Source organism: Esox lucius, chromosome 3 (assembly GCF_011004845.1).
Source record: "Esox lucius isolate fEsoLuc1 chromosome 3, fEsoLuc1.pri, whole genome shotgun sequence".
NCBI classification, from domain to species: Eukaryota; Metazoa; Chordata; class Actinopteri; order Esociformes; family Esocidae; genus Esox; species Esox lucius.
In genome coordinates this window covers 25,382,518-25,408,619 of record NC_047571.1, presented here as the reverse complement: position 1 = coordinate 25,408,619, position 26,102 = coordinate 25,382,518, and the positions used below count along the sequence as shown (strand labels likewise).

The 26,102-nt window shown below is 41.0% G+C and overlaps 2 protein-coding genes across 12 annotated transcripts in view; one reads left to right on the top strand and one right to left on the bottom strand.

The window, feature by feature from the left end:
- amph (amphiphysin) overlaps positions 1 to 13,509 on the bottom strand; it is a 42,371-nt gene extending 28,862 nt beyond the window's left edge. For 7 of the 9 annotated variants that reach the window (XM_029116225.2, XM_029116229.2, XM_034291443.1 and 4 more), the window contains exons 1-4: positions 13,392 to 13,508; positions 13,071 to 13,184; positions 5,321 to 5,401; positions 524 to 578 (exon numbers count right to left, since the gene is read on the bottom strand). In XM_029116225.2, the coding sequence (XP_028972058.1) occupies positions 524 to 578; positions 5,321 to 5,401; positions 13,071 to 13,139 (205 nt within the window). In that variant the 5' untranslated portion in view covers positions 13,140 to 13,184; positions 13,392 to 13,508. Of the gene's footprint in view, positions 1 to 523; positions 579 to 5,320; positions 5,402 to 13,070; positions 13,185 to 13,391 lie in introns of all 9 variants that reach the window. The other 2 variants (XM_034291442.1, XM_029116226.2) reach the window with 1 other exon arrangement.
- Positions 13,510 to 19,003: 5,494 nt separating this feature from the next.
- otulinb (OTU deubiquitinase with linear linkage specificity b) lies at positions 19,004 to 25,614 on the top strand. 3 transcript variants are annotated; one of them, XM_034291587.1, is made up of 9 exons: positions 19,004 to 19,086; positions 19,788 to 19,976; positions 20,499 to 20,717; positions 21,033 to 21,115; positions 21,419 to 21,525; positions 21,790 to 21,933; positions 22,330 to 22,449; positions 23,357 to 23,626; positions 23,861 to 25,614. In XM_034291587.1, exons 2-9 carry the CDS (start codon positions 19,831 to 19,833, stop codon positions 24,032 to 24,034), a joined length of 1,263 nt encoding a protein of 420 aa, XP_034147478.1. In that variant the 5' UTR covers positions 19,004 to 19,086; positions 19,788 to 19,830; the 3' UTR covers positions 24,035 to 25,614. The 3 variants fall into 3 exon arrangements, with proteins under 3 accessions (XP_034147478.1, XP_010890895.1, XP_010890905.1); XM_010892593.5 differs by having other exon boundaries at positions 22,327 to 22,449; XM_010892603.5 differs by lacking the exon at positions 21,790 to 21,933 and having other exon boundaries at positions 22,327 to 22,449.
- Positions 25,615 to 26,102: the final 488 nt, after the last annotated feature.

The following is a 26,102-nucleotide window of genomic DNA, read 5'->3' as shown; positions in this document are numbered from 1 at the left end:
AAGCCAACGCACGAAGACTCATAACTTGGTGTAAGAAGCACAAAGGCCAGAGACCTCTGATCACTGGAAAAGAGTAATATGATCTGATTATTCATTTTCTCACTGTATTTCCAGCTGTTAAACGTAGTGGGGAATCCACAACAGTATTGGCAGCCGTCTCTTGGCAGTCATTGGTTCCAGTGGTTACTCTGCAAGCTCATTTAACGGCCAAGGAACATGAGTAGGGAGGCCTTACTCATTAGCCCCTAGGTATTAATATGTCAGGTGTTACCGTTATTTTGTCCACCCCCTGTATATCTTTCCTTTTACCCTTTAATTTTCAAGATAGTTTTGGACCATTCTGTTCAAAGGTTTGTGTGTATGTGTGTGTACAGGCATATGTCAGTGTAAATATGTCTGTGTTGCGTAAGCATTTGCTCTACTGGGGCTTATCTTGTACAACTGCCAAGTGTGTGTGCATGTGTGCGTGCATGTGTGTGTGTGTATGTGTGTACGTGTGAAAGTGTGTGCGTGTGTGCCTCACCTTTCACTGCTGCCAGGTATGCCTTCATCTCCCTCTGAAGCCGGGAGCCCTCTGTCTGTAGAGAAAAATAACAGAGGAATGCACAGGTGTCATACACACAATAACACAGACAGACAGTCAGAGGCACAGGCACGGACCCAGACAGACAGAGACACAGACTGACACACACACACTGTGAGGCACAGACATGCAGAGAGACTCCCACATATACAAACACATACAGACAGACCCACACACACACACACACAATCATTCCAAACGGAAAATGTATCGCCCGACGATGTGACCGGCATCACTTCACTTTTAGGACTTTGTGAGCAGTTTGGAAGTTTCGGAAACTTCTGAATACTTCTGAAGAACCAACAAAAAAGAATCAAACTTTACTGGAAGAACGGCAACCAAAGCGATCTGTACCCCAACCTTTTCATGCATCACACAAGTTGTGTATTTCAACTTATGGTACCGTGAGCTACAACACCACACATCACTTCAGAATGTACTTGCTGTACCACTATTTCATTTATTTATTATTTTCTAGACTGGTAACAAAGACAGAAAATAAGCTTATTCAGCGTAATTCTTATTTCAATAGGCTTAAAATCAATCTGCCCTTTATTTCTTTAGCTCTGTGTCAACTTTAAAGAGATTTATTGGGATTGATTTGGGATAAATGGTTATATAATTCTGTCAAAACCGAGCAGTAACACATACTTTCATGACCAGGGACAATTTATAATAAACGTAATGTTTCAGGAGTGAGTGCTATTTTGTGATGACAACAGTGTTCTGTGGTTCTGTTCTGTGTTTTTTCTCTTTCAGACTTTTCTAGATTTGCTTGGCATCAAGTGTTATTGTGTTTAGGGTCCATCGATGGAGCTTGAGAATTTTACATCAGTTGTTTCAGAGACAGTGGTATTAAACATACATTTCCTTGTTCCAAACTTCAGCCTTCCTTGCTTTGCCATTCATCACAATATTACACTCATCACAGCTTTCCCTGACTTGATCTGCATGGCATTCACAGTCTAACACAATTGTTGGGGTTTGGAGCGCTGCCTGGTTGGCATGAGGTGGTCCATGTTCCTAGACTATGATTAGCTAAATCTGGCCAGCGAAGCGTTAGAAGCAGCAGATGTGGTGGTACCAGCCACTGTACTTCCAGCCTTCCGGATGACTCACCGCTCCGCCGGGATGATTCCTCTAGGTACATCTAGAATCGGCATCCCTAAATCAGTCAGGGAAATGCTAAAGTGACCCTAGATCAGTGTCTGGGAACAACTTCCCCCTGCTTATAGCAACAGCGGACTTGGCGGGGGTGGCATCGCCTGCTGTAGTCCCGGGCAGTATGAGTCAGCACAGTCTGTCTGTGTGATGTGTTTGCAGAGCAGACTACATTCACCAGGCTACATCCACACCAGGGTACATCCACGCCAGGGTACATCCACACCAGGGTACATCCACACCAGGGTACATCCACACCAGGCTACATCCACACCAGGGTACATCCACACCAGGGTACATCCACGCCAGGGTACATCCACGCCAGGGTACATCCACACCAGGGTACATCCACGCCAGGGTACATCCATGCCAGGCTACTGTAGGGTAAATCCACACCAGGGTACATCCACACCAGGGTACATCCACACCAGGGTACATCCACACCAGGCTACTGCAGGGTACATCCACACCAGGGTACATCCACACCAGGGTACATCCACGCCAGGGTACATCCACGCCAGGGTACTGCAGTGTACATCCACACCAGGGTACATCCACACCAGGCTACATCCACACCAGGCTACTGTAGGGTACATCCCCACCAGGACACATTCACACCAGCCTACTGCAGGGTACATCCACACCAGGGTACAGCCACACCAGCCTACTGCAGGGTACATCCACACCATGCTACATCCACACCTGGGTACTGCAGGGTACATCCATACCAGGCTACATCCACACCAAGACTGCTGCCGCTTCACTTTCATACACGCACACACAGACGTACACAAACAGACCCACACAGACACACACAGACACACACAGAGACACACACGAACAGACACGCATGACCAGACACACGAAGAGACCCACATGAAGAGAGCCACACGAAGAGACACACACAAACAGACACATACAAACAGACACACACAAACAGACGCACACCCACTGCATACGTAGGCACCCCCCTGCACAGGACCACTCACACCCTAAACTGTACACTAAACTGTACTGCTGCCATTTTGATCTACAGTATTGCTCAGATCTGCCTGTGTCATGAGTAGTAGGCGCAGGTATTGCATCAGAATTCAACAAAGCTCTTCAATTTGTCACAGTGGGGAGGAGGGACTAAAGAGGATGGATGAGAAAGGACCAAAGGGGTGAAACGAAGCAGCACGGGCAGTGGCACTACAAAACTGGCCGCTATTTCATTCTCCCTCTTCTTGTGACTGACAGACAGGAAACAGTATGCGGAAGTCACAGACTGACTGAGTTATTAAGGGGACTAAGGCAGAGGCCAGCCTGAGGCCCTGTGTCACACAAACCAATGCTAACATGTCTGCACTATGACCATAATCAGGACTGTAGTTCAGTATCCTTCCTGAAAACAGCACTCGTATTGGTTAACACTCTGTCACACCAGCAAACCCAAAGTTTCAATAAACAATACAATTAACAGGATATAGTAACAAGCATTCAAATTATTGATAGCAATAATTACAACCAGATAACAATAGTAATAACTTCCCTTTTAAATATATTGCCAACATATATATAATTTTGATCAACATTGTTAAAAACATACTATAGACAGTAGAGAAAATATCACCTTAATGTTACTACTCATCAATAAATGAGCTCAACATAAAAGAAACAAAAGAAAAGATGAAAGAGTCCAAAAGAGTAGGCTTACCCTTTCAATGTTGCCGACCTGACCAATGTTTGTGTGTGCAAAGGCCATCTGACCTGGTCCATCTGACCTGGTGTTACCAGGCACGGCTGTTCCATCACACCACACATTTCTTAGTTTGGATCACAGGAGCCAACATTGATTGGCTACCTTGTGTGTAGTGTTCATTCATCATAATGGGAAGAATTAGAGAAAACATTTGGGAAGTTCTCTGACTTTTTCCCATGTTAAAAGATGATTAAGGGAGTTTGGCATGTGTGTCACCTAACATTTATACCCCAGTGGAACGGGAAATCTGGGATGTCTTCTGAATTTGGGGGCCCCCGTGAGGTTGGATGAAATCCACTTTAAAAGTACGGAAAAAGATTTCAGCACTCAGTCCGGCTCTGTGCATTCCATGCCTCAAACAACCTTTCATTCACATAGTGTGTGCGCGCGTTTGTGTGTGAGTGTCTGTGAGCCTCTCTAAGGAATGCTCTGGCATGAAGCAATTAGAAGGAAAGAGAAGTAAACAAGAGAATGACATAGAAAGGGGGATGGAGAGGGGGAGAGGGGAGAGTGGGTAGAAACCTAGAGAGAGAACACCACAAATTTGAGAAAAAAGGTTTTATCCCAGTGAAACTGCCTAGATATCATATACATTTTCTCTCATAAGGCAGGAATTAACCTTTTTCAATCAGAGAAGCTTTGGATAATTGGCAGCTGGTGTGACATGAGTGAATATTTCCTTTAGGAGTCCTTTTTAAGTTCACACAACAGGTCTTCAGCCATAATCCAATAATTTGCTTTTGCATTTATATTTTATATTACATGCTTTTACTCAGTGCATTCAGCTTAAACTAGACAACCACATTTCACAACTGTAGTAAGTACATTTGTTTTTAATTTAAAAGATCATTTTGTTAGATAAAGACCAAATATAGTCATATTTTGTCATATTTTCTTTGTTGTTATAATTATTGTTGACCACAGTAAATCATTTTGTCCATCATTTGTGTGGGCTTATGTTTACTGCTGTGTTGTAATTAACATGTCATCATAATGTATTGATAATGTCAGTCTTCTCCAAACCACCGTTTAAATGTACTCAGTTGCTACACACGGGTTTTGTCATCAAAACAACAACTCTTATGCTAGTACACTACCTTGATCCGACTAACTGGGTCATCATGTATTAAAAAAACATATCTTCATTATTAACATTTTGCTCCCAAAAATGATTTTGGAACCTGAATCATTGCAGCAACTGCGACTGTGTCGAGATGGGTCTTCCGAGGCACGTTCAAAGCGGCTCTGGTTCTGATCACACCGCTCTCTCAACCAGGAAGTCTGAACCGGAATCTTTACATGCAGGAGGGAACACACTCTCTGGACTCCTATCTCTATTTGTCTCACAGGTGCCCAACTACCACAAGGAGTTGCTTGAGCACCACAGGTCAAGGCCACTGCATGGGATTACTAACCCTCAAACCCACATTCTGCTGGACAATGTATTTAACAACATAGTACATTAGCTTTGTTCTAGCCAGAATAGGCCATAATGGATGAGTCTCCTGTTTCTGTAGCATTGGACAGTTGCTTGTAGCATTTCCAGTTCATTCCATGGACAGGACCTAATGTTTGCTGCAAGGCCTTAAAGGAGATTCAGAGGACATATGCTGTATAAAGTAATGGGTTCTACAGAAGTGTTCACTTCACCAAGGTTCATCTTTTTATCAGTCCATTTATATGCCAAGCATAGAGGATTGGGCCCATTTCAGGAGTCTAAGAGAAGGACACCGAATATTGACTATTTCTGGAGACTCATACTATTACTCATGCCTCTGGGTTGTTAATCAGTTGTGGAATATAGTATGACAGAACAAATCCTTGGCCGTCCTTACCTCCTGTCTCTTGAAGTTCTGGACGGCTTGATCAAAGTGGTCATCTTTCGTCTCATCTGCCTTTCCCAACTTCTGCAGTACCTGGAAACAAATTGACACAAGATGGGTCAGACATCGTGGGATTATTAGCTACTTAATTAGCAACTTCTGCTGCTGGCTGAAGTTGTCCCAACATGCTGACATGTTTTGCTATTGTATCACCTTCAACCAATCAGAGGATGTCTTCATTTAAAGAATGGAAACTTGAGTTCCTGTACTTAATCTCAAATTTACCCCAAAAAATACATAAGAAAATAGACCCTGATCTATGGATCTTTAATTTTGATCGCACATTATGATAATTTCTGCGTATATTATACGAGTATGTGCTTCGAAATGTTATTCTAGAATGTACATTCAGCACCCTGTATATTCTGTCCTGGGGGGGGGGTTGTGATCTTAGCAATGCCTCTGATGTGTGTTCCTGTCCTTAACGTGAGTTCCTGCCCTTAACGTGAGTTCCTGTCCTTAACGTGAGTTCCTGTCCTTAACATGAGTTCTTGTCCTTAACATGAGTTCCTGTCCTTAACGTGAGTTCCTGTCCTTAATGTGAGTTCCTGTCCTTAACGTGAGATCTTGTCCTTATCTGTTTCATGTACTGTCACATCATGATAATTTGTGTAATAAATATTGCGTTGTGCATCTTTTATTAAACACAATCTAAAAATAAGATTTAACAGGACTCAGAAATTAAAAATGATTTACAGAATGTGTATGAGGTATATTCATACCATGAAAACATACCATTGGTATTTTTGTATTGTATGGTGATCCTTATTAAACAGCTGAAACACTCCTCCTGGGGTCCCAACATCAATCCAAATAGGGCTTCATTAGTACTGCCAGCTTTTGTTCTGGGCTTAGATGGTAATGATGTATATCTCAACTGTGTACCAGCTGCCTGAACAGACCGCTCAGAACCCTCAACACATCGACCCACTGCTCAAACACCACGCACTCTTTGAGAAACCATTGTCTACTCTAAACGAGGCTCCTTTGAGGAACCAAGATGGATTGTGATCATTAGCATAACAAAACAAACAAAAAAACGCATTGTTTGGACAGGTTCAGGTAGCCCAGAAACGTCCATCTGCTCCTAGATCAGTACGAGCCGGTCCCTGGTTAAAGGTAGAAAAGGCTGAATACAATTAGGCTGATCTGAACTGAAATCAGTACAAACCGGTCCCTGGTTAAAAGATAGAAAAGGCTGAAAGCAATTGGGCTGATCTGAACTGAGATCAGTACGAACTGGTCCCTGGTTAAAAGATAGAAAAGGCTGAAAGAAATTGGGCTGATCTGAACTGAGTAGCCATCTGGCACTACACGAAAGGACGAAGAAGGACGGCAATCCTCTTAGCGGGCAACATTCTGGAGATTTCCCTCAGTAACGGATCGAGTGGCGTCTGTTTTTGGAGGAGGGATAGATGATCCTAGATCTCTTCCCTGGTCCAGTTGAAACACAGTCGGTACATTCTGAAGTACTGTACGTACAATACACTGTCTGAGTAAAATCACTGAGTTGCGTCAGCTTTTTTCCCCAGCCGTAAATACTTTGATTGGATCCCAGGCTTGGTCAATGGTAGCCTGAATGTTAAGTAAGTGAATGTCATGAACTCAACAAGTAAGCATTAACAACTTGGGTGGTAAAACAACAGAATGGCAACGTGGGAGTGTTGCGGTGATAAAGACTGACAATGTGTTGTTCGATTTGTTGTCCAAAGGGTATCCGGAGATATAATTTAAGAGTCACAGCCATTTCGATCAATTCAGGAAGCTGAAATTGAAATAATAACTCGAAATGTTTAATTATTTTTATAATAATATGAATTCAACCACATTGGATATGACACCAACCTTGACAGGCAACACTGTCAAAAATTATTTTAATGCTCTTCAAACATTGCACCCTCCTCAACAAGCCTCTGATGAACGCTTCCGTCTAGTTTCTGCCCGAACAAATGTGCCAGGTGTTGATTAACATCTACCAGCGGCCACTCACCGCGTTATCAACTGTGCAGTCGGGCGTCATATTGCTGAAACAAATGATGTGATTGGCTGATATGTACCCTACCTATGTAGGCACTAAGACTTGACTAGGATCTGCAATGCAGGCTCAACATTCATCTGTTTATTTAGGAGGTACATAGAATGGCTAGAGGCAAATCTGGCAAACGCTGACACTGTAGATGACCAGCTTTAACTGCTTCTATGCCAATAGCATTATACAACATCTCACGTTCACACACTCTCACTTATCCCACATACATACACACGCATACAAAAACACTCATGCCTGCATATGCCTTTCGTCCACACCACTCTGCCATGTTCATCTTTATTTTCGGAGTACATGTCAAACATGCTTTAAAGACCTTAATATATGCATACTTCCTATAGGATGCTTTTTGTTCTATTAACCATATTTGACTACTTAATATAGGTAATGTTCTGGCTAACTAACATCTAACATCATTTGAAAGTTAACTGAACAACCTTACAGCCAGCCACACCCATCTATGTATTTAATAGATAATATAAACTAAATATTCAAAACCAGTAGAAATCAGCATTTTGTTTTTACTTAACATTCCTTGTCCTGAGAATTTACCACAGACCATAGCATTCAGTGTCAGTGATAATTGATCATAGGTATGAACTGTGTTGGTAAGGCATTCAAACAGAGCCTGACACTAAGCTTGACTGAGATGAGAGGACAGCCTCTAACTAGACTATCTGACACACAGAGGAGGCCACAACAGGGGTTCACTGAAACCCTGATAGTGGGGAACACCCCCACCCTCCTCTGTATGAGGTCCCGATCTCTCAATCATCAATCACAATACACCAAGTTTCCTGATTAGCAAGGGGTACGCTTGCAAATAGAAACAAAAGTTCTACCTGAAATGTTGCACCTTAAACTCCTTTGGGTCTCATTTAAGTAAAAATGAAGGTGTGGCATATGGGTTTATATATTTCAGAAACACCTGAGAAGCCAAATTGCTATTATGAACTGGTACAAATGCAGTTAGAACAGCAAAAGGTGATGTGAAGTCATACCTGTGGTATATGGTCTGATATTAGCAGGGCTATCAGCCAATCAGCATTCAGGAATCAAACTACTTGGTTTATAATAAGGTTTTTAAAATATCTCTGCCAGGTATTGTATGCAAACCACTGCGTACAATTAAATTTACCTGACAAACTGTCTATAATATTATCCCTTGTTTGGCCGTTCTCTACAGGACACACTGGAGTAATTAGATCTGCCTTGGGGTTACAATGTAACTCATATCAACAGTTCTAGGCTAATTGAACACATATGAACAAGGTCACATAAGCTTCCCTGGGCCATTCCATACATCACCACATGTCCACCAGTGGGTAGCATGTGTCTGTTCCTTATATAGGGCCGTAGCCCAATCCACAAACCATCATAATCAAATCAGAACCAGCAATCACAAAGCTAGGTTGTGCCCTTTCAAAACATCTTCAAATGCAGCAAGAACCTAAGAAGAAACATTAATGTGTCCAGAGTTAAATCATCAATGGAGGCTTTCATCCAGCTGAGGTGGCGTTGGGCCACACCAGCACGCAAACTCTATTACTGTGTGGTGGACCTGTATTAGTACCCAAGTACTGTTTTCACCATGGACCCAAAACCCAAACAACTCAGCTAGACGGCTAACCTATCAAATATTAACCCATAGTCTAGGCCAGGCCCACGTCTCACAGCACAGTTCAGTAACCAAAACCTAGACATTACAGAAACGCTAACCAGATCAACGCTAGCTAAATGGAGAGCTAATGTCAACACAGGCTACCATGTTAGTCATAACATGCCACCTGTTTTGCTAGCTTTCATGGCATAAGTCAAATATTTGTGTGGAGTTAATTGAGCTTTTTGACAATGTGAAAATAATTCAATGTGGTATGTTCCTTAGCCAAGAAAGCTACACATATCCCTTTTTCTAAAGATGAATAATGGATGATGTTTTAGTGCAGGATTTCAACACTGCACGCTGCGGCTAGCACACATTATCACCAAGGTAGTCTTAACAGGTCAGGCACAGCCAGCGTCCTTCTGTCTCCTCATTGCAAATCAAGTCTGGCTGGAGTGGGTGTTGATGAGGGGACTATATATATGCTTACTGATGTGTTTTTTTTATCTACGTGGTTGAATGTTACAAGTCACACATTAATCATAATCCAGCCATACCTACTCAGCTGTTCCGCTATAAGGCCAGTAATAAAGACCCTGACTGGATACACAACCAGCACAACACAAACACTGAGTGTGTCAACAAGAGGAACTGGAGCCACTGAAAACACACAGAGGATCCCTAAAAAAAAAAGGACATCCTTATTGTAAGCTAGGAAAATATATTCTGTGTACATATATATAATTGGGACATTTGAAGCTGTGCTGAACATTATCTGTTAACCTACTGATTCACCGAGTGATCCATCCTGTTCTATGATCTCATATCAGAGCCGGGATATACTTAATACCTACCCTACCATATCAAACAACTTGTTGTCTTTTACTGTTGGGTACAGACCTTGGATCAGTATAAGATCCCCTAAGATTTAGTCTTTCATCTGTCTCATTAAGGGAAATACAGCATTATTTACAGCAGAGATATCTAAGGACGCGTATCCCTGCAACGTTTTCAGAAATCTGTGTGAAAATGAAGGTTTTTGAAAACCTAGACTGTCTGAAAAGGTGGACTAATGTATCCTGTGCACAGGGACATGGTAAACTGGGCTTGCCTTACAGCATACGTTTGTGATGGTGTCCAGTGGCAGTGGGTGTGGGTGCTGGTACAGTAGGTCAAAGTTTCATTAGATAAATGCTGGTGTGGTATATTGTAAAGTACAGCGTGTGCTTAAAAGTAAGCACACATTCAGTTAGCTCTCTCCAATGTCACCTAGGCTCCCATCCTTTGAGCAGTTCTCTGCGACAGGCATGTTGATGTGGTGTTGTGCCAATCCGATGGCAGGGTCTTCGCACTGCCAAGCATAAAACTGCTCCGATTCTTGTTATGTGTTTACTGAGCGTAGACGCCATGTCATCAGTCAAGACCTTTTGACTGCTGTCAAAGCCTCCCTTTCAGACAGGTATAATGTACGTGGATCCCCTTCTACTCCATGTGTCACTTTCGGTGACCAAATTAAACCTAGACCTCTGTATGAGCAAAATCCACAACCAGCTCAACAGCCACTGACGTGTCTCCATCTCATTATATTGTGTTAAAATCAAAATGGCTACATGGGCTGGTTAGAGGATAATGGATTCTCTTGATACTGTGAATGTACTCACACTCCTAATAAGCAAATCCCTCCAGTGAAAGTGTTTTTTTTCTTTCCAACCTGACGGTTAGATTTAGGGTGTCATTTGGGACCCTGGCTAGATAAATACGTCAGTGCAAACAAGTCCTGGATAAACTCAATTTGGACAGCGGCTACAATTAGCTTGGTAATTGGTCCCATTTGTAGTAAATTATGGTCTGATCCATGATGTCAGTATTGTCCTCAACAGATGTTCTTTGACACATTTGTCTGTGTGTGTGTGTGTGTGTGTGTGTGTGTGTGGGTGTGTGGGTGTGTGTGGGCGTGTGGGTGTGTGTGTGTGTGGGGGGGGGGGGGGGGTTGTGTTTGTTCTTTTTAAAACCCTTCTGAAATGACCAGATCCTTTCTGTTAATGCACAGTGACAGACAGACCAGTGAACCAAGTATGTGGTTAATATGCCAAAATTGCATCAAGAAAAACAGTAAATGCACTTTTACTTTGCTCTGCAAAGTACCATTATGAAGTACTATTGAATAGTGGCGGAAACAATTCAATAGTAGGTAAAGCAAGTTAAAAAATATGAGCAAGACTCGTGGAAAAAAGTGTATCCAATAGTGCATCCAAAGTGTCATTGAAGACAAGGGAATTCAAAAGGAAGGCCTGCAATTTAATTCCCCTCTAGATAAGCATAGACACAAAATACAAAATAAAATAGGAAAGAGACCTGTAGGTGTAGTTTGTGCACGTGAAACAGCAAGTGTAGTTTGTGCACGTGAAAGTGTAGGTGTAGTTCACGCAAGCCATTGTTCTCATGAGGCCTACACCTCTCCCTCATCTACACTTAAAACGCTGCACTGGAACGAGATGATCTCAGAACCATGCGTCGGCAGCTCTTTGAAGTTGGTCTTTCATAACTCTTCATAATGTCGCCCCATTTTAAAAATGCTGTGAATGTCAAATAGTGGCTGTACCTCAAGAAAACATGTACCTCATAAGTAAATGTGTCTACTGCGTTCCATGATGAATTACCCTGGGAAAAGCCCCCCTGCTCCGGCTATTGCAGCACTGATCTAGAAGTCCAATTAGCACATTTTTGCATGTATTACAGTTCGGAGAAGGAGATGTCCTTGAGGGGAAAGCCAGTAAAACAGCAATTTTGGTTTTGGTAGACATAACAAATAGACAGGGCCAAGACGTTTCAATGAACTGTGTATATCAAATTGAGTATGCCATCAGAAGAGCAGCACCCAATCTACTGTAGATCGGTTTGGCACAAGGGGATATTAAAAGAAATACAATCCTCTTAGAGTAGCAGCAACACACGTGTGTGTGTGTGTGTGTGTATGTGTGTGTGTTTGTGAGTGAGTCTGAGTCTCTCTGTGTCTCTGGGTGTGCATGTCTGAACCAGAAATGGGTAATATTTTTGTTTACCAGATCACAGCTCCTTGATTTTTATCACTCCTCTGGTATCTTTTAAATTTTCAACCTGACCTGAAATTCCTTATTTATTAAACATGCAAACATCACATTTCACCAATTCCAGTTCCAGTCAGTCAATACCGTAATAGGTAACCTAGAGCCAACGTAGAAAAACAGCCATATCTATTTCACTTTTCCCCAATATCTGGTTATTTGTCTGACGTATTTTCTCTACTACTGTATACCCGTGCGTGCACGCTACGCCACAGCCAAAGTAGGAAGAACACCCCCGTTACAGCGTCGGTGCTGCAGTTAGGAGGGCATCCCCCATCTCCCCTTCTTCTGACCTTGCAGAAAAGGCGTTATTTTGACATAAAACGTGAGTTAAGGTTATTAATTAATTAGGATATACGCGAAATGTAAATGAAGCAACCCACACAACGCACTGAAATATAGTAAGACGAACAGATCGAAATTTCAGCTTAGCCATCGCATTTCGATGAAGTGACTACATTCGTTATAGGATGTATCTAAAGCAGCGGAGTTGGCCTCTTTCTCCATGTTAAAGACTGTGAATTGTATAGTTCGGAGTTAACCGCTTTAGTAACGGATGCACGTAAGTTAAAGTGTATACAGTCATGGAGCATTTCCAAACACTGCTGTGAAATGGCAGGAGGGGATAAAATTCCATTCGCGGCATTAACATTTTCACAAAGATGGCTTGCTGGCTAAATCAAATGTCTAAAACTAAATTATGGCATACGGTATATCAAAAAATCAGTAACGGTGTTTAATTATGAAATGCTACATATTCACTGATCGGTGCACAAATAGCCTACCCGATTACAATGTTCTACACACATACACCTGCTCCTCCCAGCTACCTTAGAGCATCTTTGGACTTCTCCTCGGGGCACAGAAGCATTTTAGCACGAAGCAAAAATGTCTTGAACAACTAATCACCATCAACACTAGACGTTCATTGAATTGTAATCGCCTTACCTTTTCCTGCGCCCTACTAAGCCGTTTCTGGACGTTTTTTGCGAAAATACCCGTCTTTATTTCGGCCATGGCTGCTGGTACTGAAACGGGATAAGCGTCGCTTCAGTTCAGCACCTAGGACAGAGAATTTATGACGGACTAGGAAGGAGGGGGAGGATGAATTCTTAAAGCCACAGTACAAATTGCTCGCGATCAGACGTTTCAGTTTACTACGTCAGATGTTTTACTGTATATTCAGATGTGTATAATACGATTATAGGTAGGCTAGTTGTATTGTACATGACATAATATCAACACGATGTCTTGCTGGAGTCAGGTTACCTTATCATATCGAGCCTACAGAGATAGGACTCCCTCCAGCCCTGCCCCCACAGTAGGCTTGTCGCTTGTGCACAGCGAAGACACTTCTGAGTTGCGTCAAAGCCAGTCGTGGACATGCGCCAATGTGGATAGTCTTCTGTAAGAAAAAACGGTATATAGTACATTAATGAGTGCTAAGCCTTAATGCGTATGTGATTAAACATTAAGGTCTACATTCGCCTTCTGTGCTTTTGAAATCCGTATGGCCTGTCTGACAATATCAGGCTGCAATAGATACATTTGAATGCAATTGTAAATGTATAATCAGTATCATGATTTCCATAAAAAGGATACAGAAGGGGGTGGATAAAGCAGTAGTGTAATCTAAATCAGACTGTAGACTAATTATTAGAACAAGTTGGTATTACATTTGTATGTTTATGTCACTCTACATGTTAACCAACCTTTATTTTAAACATTTATTTATTTTCCCTATTAAGATGCATTCTCTTTGTGGGTCCCCGAAAATGTTGGACTGTGTCATGTGCCCCATTACGTGCCCCATGTCATCAAAACCACTCGCTTTCAAACTTGGAATTTGATTACAAAGTGAATCGATTCTACTTATAGATTATGCACAAATTGTATTAGTTTTGGTCCATGGTAGCTCAATTGTGCCCTGGGATAGACCAAGTAGAGGTATTGCCATATTTTCACATGTATCCACTATATGACCAAGAGTATGACCAATTCATCCCAAAGGTGTTCAGTGGAATTGAGGTCTGGGCTCTGTGCAGGCCACTTGAGTTCCTCCACACCAACCTTGCGAAGCATGTCTTTATGGACCCCACTTTGTGCACAGGGACACAGTCATGCTGGAACAAAATGTATTTTTTATCCTGTAGCATTAAAATTACCCTTCACTTGAACTAAGGGGCCTAGCCCAAACTCTGAAACACAGCCCCAGATCATTATCCCTCCTCTATCAAACATTACAGTAGGCACTATGCATTACGGTAGCCAGCGTTTTCCTTGCATCCAACACCCAGATTCCTCCATCAGACTGCCAGATACTGAAGGGTGATTCATCACACCAGAGGACACTGCTCCAGAGTCCAGAGGCGCCATGCATTACACCACTCCAGCTGACGCTTGGCATTGCGCATGATGATGTGAGGCTTGCGTACAGCTGCTCAGCCACAGAAACCCATTATGTGAAGCTCCAGACACACAGTTCTTGTGCTGATGTTGCTTCCAGGTGCAGTTTGTAACACTGTGGTGAGTGATTTATACACGCCACGTGCTTCAGTACCTGGCAGCCCCGCTCTGTGAGTTTGCGTGGTCTACCACTTCGTGGCTGGGCTGGTGCTCCTAGATGCCTCCACTTCACAACTACAGCACTTACTGTTGACCGGGGCAGATCGAGTAGCGCAGAAATTTCACAAACTGACTTGAGGCAAAGCTGGCATTCTATGACAGAGCCATGTTTAAAGTCACTGAGCTCTTCAGTATTAGCCGGTGTACTGCCCATGTTTGTCTATGGAGATGTCATGGCTATGTGCTGGATCTTATGCACCTGTGAGCAATGGGTGAGGCTGAAACACCTGAACACAATCATCTTTAAAGGAGGATTTCACCAAAGCTCACATACTTAATGTACTAATTACTAATGCTATCAATGATGCATTTGTGTCATAAATATATATATCTCACCAGGGAAGTTGATGAAGGCGTTGATGAAAAAATAAGATTTTTCCTGTAATAATTTCACAAGCAAATTCATGCTTACTCAACTTTCTACGAAGTGTGTTCATTAGATCTATGAAGGACACCACCGTTTGTTCTAAGCTACTAAGTAATGCACAGTAGATGTGCAGACATTTTATTTTTTACAGTTGTCCACAACAAAACCAATTTTTTCAGTGATTTGAAAATGGAAACTTGTTTGAAGTATCCTCATTCCAAAATAAAGCAATACAGAGTTGGCTACAATTCCAGTTTGATCCTCCAGAGGGGGAAGAAAAATAAACAGGAAAGGATATGGCTGAACTCCAGTGTATTAAGAAAAACCTACCTTTGTTTAAAATACGTGTAACAAAGGTATAAAGTTTGTGAATTACATTTTAAATAAGAAAGGTGGAATATGTCAAGCAGTTAAAATAAGTATGATTGACTCATCCCAGCTCTACCATAGCACTGGGAGGCAATTACTGAAAAGAGAAAGACATTTACTGTCAAAATCAAGACATTGTGCAGAATGACTGATATAAGTGCTGAAATATACCAGTTTCATTTACAATGAAAAAGTTTAGGAGACATGTTTTTGTGACGTTGAAGTCAGTTTGGAAAAATCCTTAAATCTTAACAGCTTGACATTGTGCCAGTGGCATTATTTATGCAGCCTATTTTTTCTGGTATTCAAAATCAAGTCAGTACCTGTCAAACAAAACAAATAAAACAAACCTGTTTGAGCAATTTTACAAAACTAGCAGCTTCTCAGTGGATGCAAGCATGCAGACACATTGTGGATCACGTACTGTTGTGAACTCCGAAGGGTCGCGGCAGCCCTGCGAGCCTTGATGGGTGCAGAGCTCAGGGGAACTCTTCATATTAATTGCTCCATCCTAAGAAAGAGCTGTGAGTCTCTGGAATATCCTTTGAATGTCTGGATGTTAAATGTGATGATGGAGGAGTGGGAACCCCTACAGCACCCACATGGGTTCAGTGTAGCCTTGTGTTACCTGGCGGAGTGTGGCACTTGCAAATCGTCCGCAGAGAGCTTCCAAAGCATCAGAGGGATCTCATTGTTGAAAGATATCAGTCAGGAGAAGGGTACAAAATGATTTCCAAAGCGTTAGATATACCATGGAACGCAGTGAAGAGAATCATCATCAAGTGGAGAAAATATGGCACAACAGAGACATTACCAAGAACTGGAAATCCCTCCAAAATTATGAAAAGATGAGAAGAAAACTGGTCATGGAGGCTTCCAAGAGGCCTACAGCCACATTAAAGGAACTGCAGGAATTTCTGGCAAGTACTTGCTGTGTGCTACATGTGACAACAATCTCCCATATTCTTATGAATGGGCTATGGGGTAGGGTGGCAAGACGGAAGTCTTTTCTTACAAAGAAAAATATCCAAGCCCGGCTGAAGTTTGCAAAAACAAACATCAAGTCCCCCAAAAGCACATGAGAAAATGTGTTATGGTCTGATTAAACCAAGGTTGAACTTTTTGGCAATAATTCCAAAAGGTATGTTTGGCACAAAAACAACACTGCACATCATCAAAGAACACCATACCCGCAGTGAAGCATGGTGGTGGTAGCATCATGCTTTGGGGCTGTTTTACTTCAGCTGGAACCGGGGCCTTAGTCAGGGTTATTATTATTATTATGAACAGTTCCAAATACTAGGCAATTTTGGCACAAAACCTTCAGGCGTCCGTTAGAAAGCTGAAGATGAAGAGGAATTTCACATTTCAGCATGACAACGACCCAAAGCACACATCCAAATCCACAAAAGCATGGCTTCACCAGAAGAAGAAGAATGTTTTGGAATGGCCCAGCCAGAGCCCAGACCTGAATCCAATTGAACATCTGTGGGGTGATCTGAAGAGGGCTGTGCACAGGAGATGTCCTCACAATCTGACACAGATTTGGAGCGCTTTTGCAAAGAAGAGTGGGCAAATATTTCCACGTCAAGATGTGCCATGCTAATAGACTCCTACCCAAAAATAAAATCAAAAGGTGCTTCAAAAAAGTATTGGTTTAAGGGTGTGCACACTTATGCAACCAGGTTATTGTGAGTTATTTATTTGTCCCCCTCAAAGATTTCAGTTTGTCTTTCAATTGAATTTTTCATGTTATAGGTCACATTAAAGGTTGAAAAAGTTCTGACATGATTTATCTTTTACATCACAATAGCCTGGCATTTTAACCAGTGTGTGTAGACTTTTTATATCCATTGTAGTTGATCGACAGAAATAGTACTTTGTTTCCCTCTAGTGAGCAGTTAAAGGTATTACTGTTTTTTCTTAATCTATAGTCTTTCCAAAACGTTATTTTAATTATTAGGCTCTTTTTAAGTTCAAATCATATGGGGGTTGAGTATTCGAACACTTAACTATTAGGAAGACTCAAAGGACGGTATGAACTGGCAGAGATAAGTCACAGTACATTAATATAGTCTTTACTCAACCATTATTTCTGGTTATTCTTGGGAAGTTGGATGATGTCGTCAACTTCAAAGCTAGTTAAAAATTATTCTCTGGGATAGTAATTGATTGACTTTCAGTAGAATAATTCACTAACTTGTAATGCTTGAAGCACTGTAATACTTGTGGAACATTGTGGGCTTTCAGCACCAGGAAGAGAAGTCACCCACCCAAATACAGCAACGTTACGGATCTGGGCAGCCAACCCCGACTCCCCCCATCAGCTGTCATACTGCCTCCCTGGCCCCCGAGCGGCTCAACACTGGGAGGAGCTTCCCCTTTCATGTCCAACCCCACCACACTCTTCTCCTGCCCAACCCCACTTCATTAGAATTTCTGCACTGTGTGCAGACGCAGTGACCATGCAGTAAATAAATAAAATACATGACAATAATTAAAACAGAATACATTACAATAATTAAAACAAGTCCTAATCTAAACTATAATATTCATATGATACTTAAAAAAACACAATGTAAAACACAATAGCGAACACAGGGAACTGCTACTACTGTCCCAGAGACCAAATGGAGAATGGGAAGCAACAGGGTTAATATGATTCAAGAGGACACCTAAAGAGGGTTAAAGTTTACCATAAATGTACCAGAAGAAAATGCTAAAAATAAGAATGCAAAAAGCACTTTTGTGGAGGAATGAAATACAGACTACATGTTCTCAAAAAAAACTTTTTTTTGTAGTACCTTATTTCTACAAACATTGGAACTAACATTTAAAGCGTTGCTTAATTCTAGAGTCCATGCAAGGAAAAAGCTCAATGTAGTCATTTCAAGACACTATCCAATTATTAAAAGGTCGACGGTGTGCTTAAAACTTCAATTCCCCAAATCCCTCCTTTTCATAGTATTACCGTTCTGCTAGCAGCAGCATATTATGTTGGCAGCAAGAAGGCTGATTGGTCTTTCAAAATAAAATACCAAATTGTAGTGCATTGTAATGTGTATTATGCATTTTAAAGATAGTGAATTTTAGTTTTGTTAAACACTATGGGGCAGTTTCACAGGCAGAATAAGTCCACTCTAAATCTAACAAAATCAAGCTAAAGGAATCAAGCTCAGTGGAGTTCTGCATTGAGCTATTTATTTTTTTTGTCTTAGACTAGGTGGAACATTCCTTTAAAAAATCCAATTCCAAACAACCAATGCAAATTACCTTTCCAGAGAAAACTAAAATATGAACATCCCATGTTTTCCTTTCACTTATAGTTAATAAACCAGTCTGTACATTGCATGTTTGAAGATTGTTCTTAAAAATGTTTTGTATTAATCACTTCTTATATTTGCTTACAAACAACATAAAATCTGCCTTTGATCACAATTTACTATCTTAAGAATTAATTATACCCATTCCGATACATAGAGGTCTTTTATTTTAAAGTTGTTTTCAGTGCCATACGAAAGTGACGCCATCGGTAGTGCTGTTGAGAGAATAGTGCTGGAGTGTTTGGATTAGCTGCCAAATCAAGTGACTGCGAAGTGCAAGGTAGCTGTAGCAATAGCTACATTATTATACATATAAAATGCTAGCCACTGTAATATGGCTAGCTAGTGACTCGTTTTATGCTAATTTATCTACAAATAATTTTAAATTAATAAAGATTGATGGCTATAACTGTTGTGTGAATGTTATCTAACCTGCTAGCTAAAGAGTTCACTTTGTCTTAGCCCATTTCTAGCTAACAACTAGTTGATAGCTAGCCCTTAATTATTAGGCTAGCATAAGCCTAGCCTTCCGCAAGAGGATAAATAGACCATCAATATCTTTCAGTTTGTTTTCAATGAAACTTTAGCTACTGTAGATGGATGGCTAAAACAATTTCTGATAATATGCTTGAAATAGTCTTGCATATAACTAAGGAAGTTATCACAATTAGCTGTATAAATTAACAGTACAGTATACTGTAGCTGACGGGAATTATTTACGGTTGTGAGCATCTGAGTTGTCCGAGAAGTTCCCATTGTCATCAGCAGTTGGTGTAAATACGAGTAATTGACACAATACAGAACAATAAGATCTAGATTCATGCTAAATTCATCTTTAGGTTTTCCAAACGAAAATGCATTTTTGGTATTAATATAAACATAAGAACCATTCATTGTGTTTCGATGTGTGATTTAAAGGGGGCTGTAATTGCCTTCTGTGCTTGATTTTATTCTCTTTCTTCATCCTTCATACATTGACAGTGTGAGCCTGGAAGATGCGGTGCAGTTGTTTGTGAGCACCACAATGCGTCCACGTAGAAAACATTCAGAGGATCCCAACAGTAACAGGGCTGTTGAAACTAAGGTGAAGGCGTCGCGCAAAGCAGCAGTTTTGGACACTGATAGAGGAGTTAAAAAGACCAAGGTTGAAGAGGTGTTAGTGAGCGAAAGGTAAGGGTTTTGTATCCAAAAGGACAAAATAAACACCTGTTAAAATGTTTTTTGAAGCTTGCACAGGAACCATTTTTACAGTAACTAAGGCCTAATATAAGACCAATGATACTGTATGCATATTAACTCCGGATTGCTAATTGTATGTACAGGCCAATTAAGAGGTTTTGATGCCATTGACTGTCATATTGGTACTCCCAACAAAGAGCAGTCTATGAAGTGTTCTCACAGTATATACATGTCAAAATAATACAGGCTTTAATTAATGAACTTTTAAAGCTTTTTTGTAAATTTTTACAATGGCATACCTAAATGGCTGTGTAAAGGCTTCAAAACAATTCCCCTGTCAGTCACCCGGAGTTTATACACATTATTGGTAAGATAATATCCACGACTTCCAGTATCCATGGCTTACTCCCACATTATCAGTATTATTCAAAATTGCGTATTTTAGGCGGACAGAGGCCTCTAAAGCACTGTCTTTGAACTATGAACTGCTAACCTGCCCTTATTTACTGCTAGTGCCAGAGTGGCAACCAATCAAAAGAGCAACCCCTCCTCGGGGGACGACAACCAACCCAAAGTGCAAGTGGATAGGAGGAAGAAAGATGCAGTTGGTTCCCTTCATGGGGCAACCTTGGTTATGGCCAAGCCCATTCATGAGACTCCATCCATGGCCAGAACTATGGAGGATGAGCCCCACAATCTGTATGATCCAGAGGCCAATATAGAAGGGTATAGGTATGTAATCAGAATGTGTTATCATTTGGAACATTTCACAGCCTATACACGTGTCGGCTACATGCTAACAGGTATTATAACATATTGGTGCCTAAATAACAGTGTGATTGGGACCCCTAGATGTTCAGGCATGTTGGAAAATACAGACCTTTACATATTAATTGAAATCCAACATTACCCCAGGCTGTGTTGAGTCAGGGTTCACTAACTGTTGCTTTTGTAAATGTACACAATGAGACATGTAGCCGTAGCCTAGGGAAGCAGCACCGTGACCGTTGCTTCGGTAACTTACAAGCACCTTTCCCCAACCGTCAGCGACGAAGACTTGTACCGAGGAGAAGACGAGATTGAGAAGGATAAAAAAAAGAAGGACACAAAGTCTGGCACCCAGTTCCTAGGTAAGCAGAAAACACATGGTCACCCTAACACAATCACAAAATGTGTTTTGAACAGACAACTTTTTAGACCCATTATTAATGAAGATGTGACAGGTGGTGCCGTTTCTCCTGATTTTCTGTCGTTGTGTAGACTAGAATTCCTTCTCGAATTACTGCCACACAAACCACTTTTTTTTGCTTGTTGACACAGAGATTAGTGTTAAATGCCTTTATTTTTCTTGCTCTTATACTTTAATTTGTCGACACATGAAAGTTTATGTAGGCTAAAGACTGTGTACCTCATGAGCTTGATTTGACTTTCAGTCCCTAGTGCAGGAGATGGAGTCAGTGTGGAAGATGCTGTGGACCTTCTGACTTACAGTGAGAGTGAATGGAAGGGTAACACTACAAAAAGTACCCTCATCAGAAAGGTGGGGAGTTTTGTACCTTTCTCGTGTGTGTGTGTGTGTGTATGAGAGATTGTGAAAGTATATATACAATTGTGCATGATGTTACAATTGGGGTTACTTTAATTTTAACATGTTGGCATTACTGGTTAGGATTAGGCATTAGGGCTAGGTTAAGTTTAGGCACATTTTAGGTTATTGAGATTAATATTACGATTAGAACTAGGTTCAAGGCTTTTCAACAAACAAAAATGTGCATGTGACATTTCGCTTGTCCATCTGCCACAGGGGTACACCAAGGTGTCAGAGAGGTTTCAGGGCCTCCGAAGAGTCAGGGGAGACAATTACTGCGCCCTGAGGGCCACCCTCTTCCAGATACTAACCCTGTCTAAGCAGGTGTCCACCCGGCTCAAGAACAATCACATCACTTCGGTATATCTCTAGTTACTCTAGATCTATGTCGTCGTCAAATTATCTTGTATTGACTTCTTTGACAGGAAGTGGCACCAGCCCATTATTTGGTCACACCGCACAGCCATGTCAAAGGGTGACCAAATGGGACTAACGTGACTAAGGGTTGATTTGGCCTTGAGTTCCAGGCAGGTTTGAAAAATAAAATGCCCTCAATGCATCTGTTGTAGGGTTGAGAAATAACGGAGGATAAACGCTGTTCTTGGTTTGTATTTGGTTGACTGGCCATCGTAAATCCAAAAGTCTCCGAACTTATCAGTGCTACCCTAGTCTGTCTGTCAACCCATTCTTCACATCAGATGTAGTATTTTGGACAGTTTAAAGGTCCCCTAACTGCTTGTTTTGTGTCTACAGAAGCTCTTGGCAAATGAAGATATGATTGGACGATGGAAGTTCCCATTTGAAAGTAGTACCAAAAACACTACTGCGGACACTGTGGCCCAGCTGAAAGTCTACTTGGAGCTCCTCAGGGACAGGGTAAAAACTGCACCAGTAAAACATCATTTTAATAGGAACAATAGTATTCCAGGTTTTATTGTCACCATGTGATTAGCTAGGTGAGCACTGTAAGGTTATTTTATGAGGCCTTGACATATAAAATCTGAAAATAATTACAGTAAGGTTTGAAAATCAAGCAGAGCCACCGATAATTGTCTGATCCTTTTTGTGGAATATAACATTCATAGATGAAATTCTATTTTATGTCTGTTTTAGATATAAACAGAGTACGAACACGTTTGAGAGTTTTATTCATCCAGAATGGGGTCAAAACCATTGAAAAGTCTCTAGTCTAACCGGTCTCTATGTCTCTAGTTTAACCGGTCTCTATGTCTCTAGTTTAACCGGTCTCTACAGTATGTCTCTAGTCTAACCCGTCTCTGCAGTATGTCTCTAGTCTAATTGGTCTTTACAGTATGTATCTAGTCTTACCGGTCTCTGTAGTATGTCTCTATTCTAACCAGTCTCAGCAGAATGTCTCTAGTCTAACCGGTCTTTGCAGTATGTCTCTAGTCTAACCGGTCTCTGCAGTATGTCTCTAGTCTAACCGGTCTCTGCAGTATGTCTCTAGTCTAACCGGTCTCTGCAGTATGTCTCTAGTCTAACCGGTCTCTGCAGTATGTCTCTAGTCTAACCGGTCTCTGCAGTATGTCTCTAGTCTAACCGGTCTCTGCAGTATGTCTCTAGACTAACCGGTCTCTACAGTATGTCTCTAGACTAACCGGTCTCTACAGTATGTCTCTAGTCTAACCGGTCTCTGCAGTATGTCTCTAGTCTAACCGGTCTCTGCAGTATGTCTCTAGACTAACCGGTCTCTACAGTATGTCTCTAGTCTAACCGGTCTCTGCAGTATGTCTCTAGTCTAACCGGTCTCTATGTCTCTTAGTGGCAGGCCGCAGTGGAGGCCCGCAGTGCAGAGGAGAGGGAGGAGCTATGTCAGCAGGTGTTCCAGGGTGATGAGGAGTACAGTCTTCTAGAGGCTCTCAAGTTTCTCATGCTGCAGACAGCCGTGGAGCTGCACCTCCTGATGGAGGAGAGCGCCGCGTCCGTCCCGGAGTTCTGCTGGTTGCTCTTTGCTCGCGATTCGTCCAGCTGTCCTGGAACGTTCCTGAAAAACCACCTAAGACATGTGGGCTTCAGCGGAGGCCTGGAGCAGGTTTGGCTCCGTGTTGTCCAATTGTTTGAGTGTGTCACAAGCTTGAAATATTAAGGTTGACTAATCCTTTACAAAGTTAAATTGTTTCCCTCTTGTAACTTGTCAGCTGACTATTGCCTTGTCTTTATTCTTTGTTTGTTGTGTTGGTTTCATGGTTAAAGTTAAGTTTCTTTTAATTAAACATACTGAAGAACAGTGATGACTTGCTGTGCTGTGCCACTTGTGTCCCCTCAGGTAGAGATGTTCCTGCTTGGCTACTCATTAGAACACACCATACAGGTCTACAGACTCTACAAGTCTGACACACAGGAGTTCGTCACCTACTACCCCGATGACCACAGGAAAGACTGGCCATGTGTTTCTCTGGTTACAGAGGATGACAGACACTACAATGTCCCTGTGGCCTAGCAGAACAAACTACATCTCCCAGAATTCCACATGGTGCTTTGAAAGTGAGGAATGGAAAATCTTAGCCCATGAACACTTCCATCTTGGAATTACACTGAACAGGGAAGATTCAAATAACTGACAATATCAGTTTATGGACACTTGGGAAGAATAAGAGAGAGGGAATGTAAAGGAGAGGCTTGTAGACATTTTTGAAATGAGTATGATGTGTGCCTAATCTAAAAGTGAATTGCTTTTCAGTTTAATCAGAATAAATCTCAGGATGAGAGGTATCCCAAATGCTCATTTAGGAGTCTGGTTTAAGCCTTAAATGAGACAATTGAAGACATTGGCCCTGATTCATGAAACCTGCGGATCGTAAAATGAACGTACGATCATTTCACCGAGCTGGTATTCATCAATATCAATAATAATCGATTATTATCTTTGTCGTATACATAGGATCAAACTCGCGTCTGGTCAGAGACCGTGTAAATCAATGTCACACTTGATTTGCAATAAGACCATAATTATCACGAAAAACAGTATATAATAATAGGTAATATAGTATAATTATAGTATAATTGTAATAATAGTATAATTACAATAATAGGTAATATAAAATAAGATGACGAGGAATAACACACAAACGTACCACAATATAAAATAGTGTATCACTACCGTAGGCTTTTATTTTATTATTTATTTCACTTCATATTCAGCATTTTCTCTCTGTTCATGTGTTGTAAGGTATGACATGTCTTTGGGTGTAATGCACTAGACAAACTTCGCCTTGCTTTTCCTAAGTCACTCAGGCCATGGAGATCATAAATGGTCGTTATAACGTCGGTGGCTGGCATCTTGATTAGCTAACTGGTCTTCAATTGACTAATCAGAGGATAAATAAACCAGTGGTTCTGGGTCGAGCAGTTACCCTAATGATGACAGAGCTTGCTCTTTTAAAGACCTTCGACTCTGGGCTGGTTTCGTCGGGGAGAATGATGAATGGTTAATTAGATGTTTCAGGCTATAATTCTAGAAATCAGGCTAGAAATCTGTTAATTCATAGGCTGCTGATCGCCACACCCACATAAATTACAGTTGTGCCATTTGTAAATAAGGTGATTGTAAGTCTTTCCCAGCGTTCAAATCTGAAATCTTTTCTGGGAAGGTTTCATGAATTAAGGCCATTGCTACGAAGAAGTACTGCAGTCATAGCTACCGGTCATCTATAATTAAAAAATAAACAAAAAGCTGCAAGACATCCAACATAGTACTTGAAACAGTAGCTCTTTAATTCTTGGCATTAGACTTTTATTTCCTTTTCACTTTTCAGTAATGTTTTTCTTTATAAATTATGTACATTAGGTATAGGATTTGACAAGTACCTGTGCAATAATATTAAGCAAGAAAAATGAACCTTTTGGAATGATTAATAATCAGTGAATATGCTCCACTCACCACTTTGTAAGAAAGGTTATTGTAGATAGATTTTCCAACTTTATTCTGTAAAACATGAAAGTAATTAGATTATTAATTGGTTGTGGTGGGTCCAGTGTTTCATTTTTTACAATAATTAAACGTTTATTTTGCTCATTTGATTCATGTTTGATGTCTTTTGTTAAATAATATAGTTATTTTTATAACTTTAATATAGTTTTATATGCAGTTCATCTGGACTGTTACCTACTCCCAAAAAATTCACACCCTTGACAAGGATCGCCGAAAAGATACATAAATATTATTACTGAGCTATTGTGTGCTCAAAACAGTTGCTAAATTATATTACTTTATACTAATAAAATGAAATGGTTTTCAGTAGACTTTTAAACAAGTAATTGATGGTGGTTGGTGTCAAAAGGATTTGGCCCCTAAAGGTTGATATTAATGAACTCAAACAACATTAAATATTTGGTGTATTATGGGTAAGAGTTGGAAGTTGGTTTAGGGGATCGGGAACATGGAGTTCAGTTTTTTTCCTGTCCACATAAGGATAGAAAAGCAAACGTGTGTATGTGCGTTCATGCGTGTGTGAATGTCAAAGAATGTCAGTCTACATGTTGAGAGGAGGAGTAACGCACTTAAAAAG

Excerpts from the sequence above, each read along its gene's own strand:
- otulinb (XM_010892593.5), top strand. The coding sequence starts at position 19,831 with ATGCGTCCACGTAGAAAACATTCAGAGGATCCCAACAGTAACAGGGCT. Across the intron at positions 21,526-21,789 it reads AAAGTACCCTCATCAGAAAG|GGGTACACCAAGGTGTCAGA; the intron begins GTGGGGAGTTTT and ends CATCTGCCACAG. Across the intron at positions 21,934-22,326 it reads AGAACAATCACATCACTTCG|AAGCTCTTGGCAAATGAAGA; the intron begins GTATATCTCTAG and ends TTGTGTCTACAG.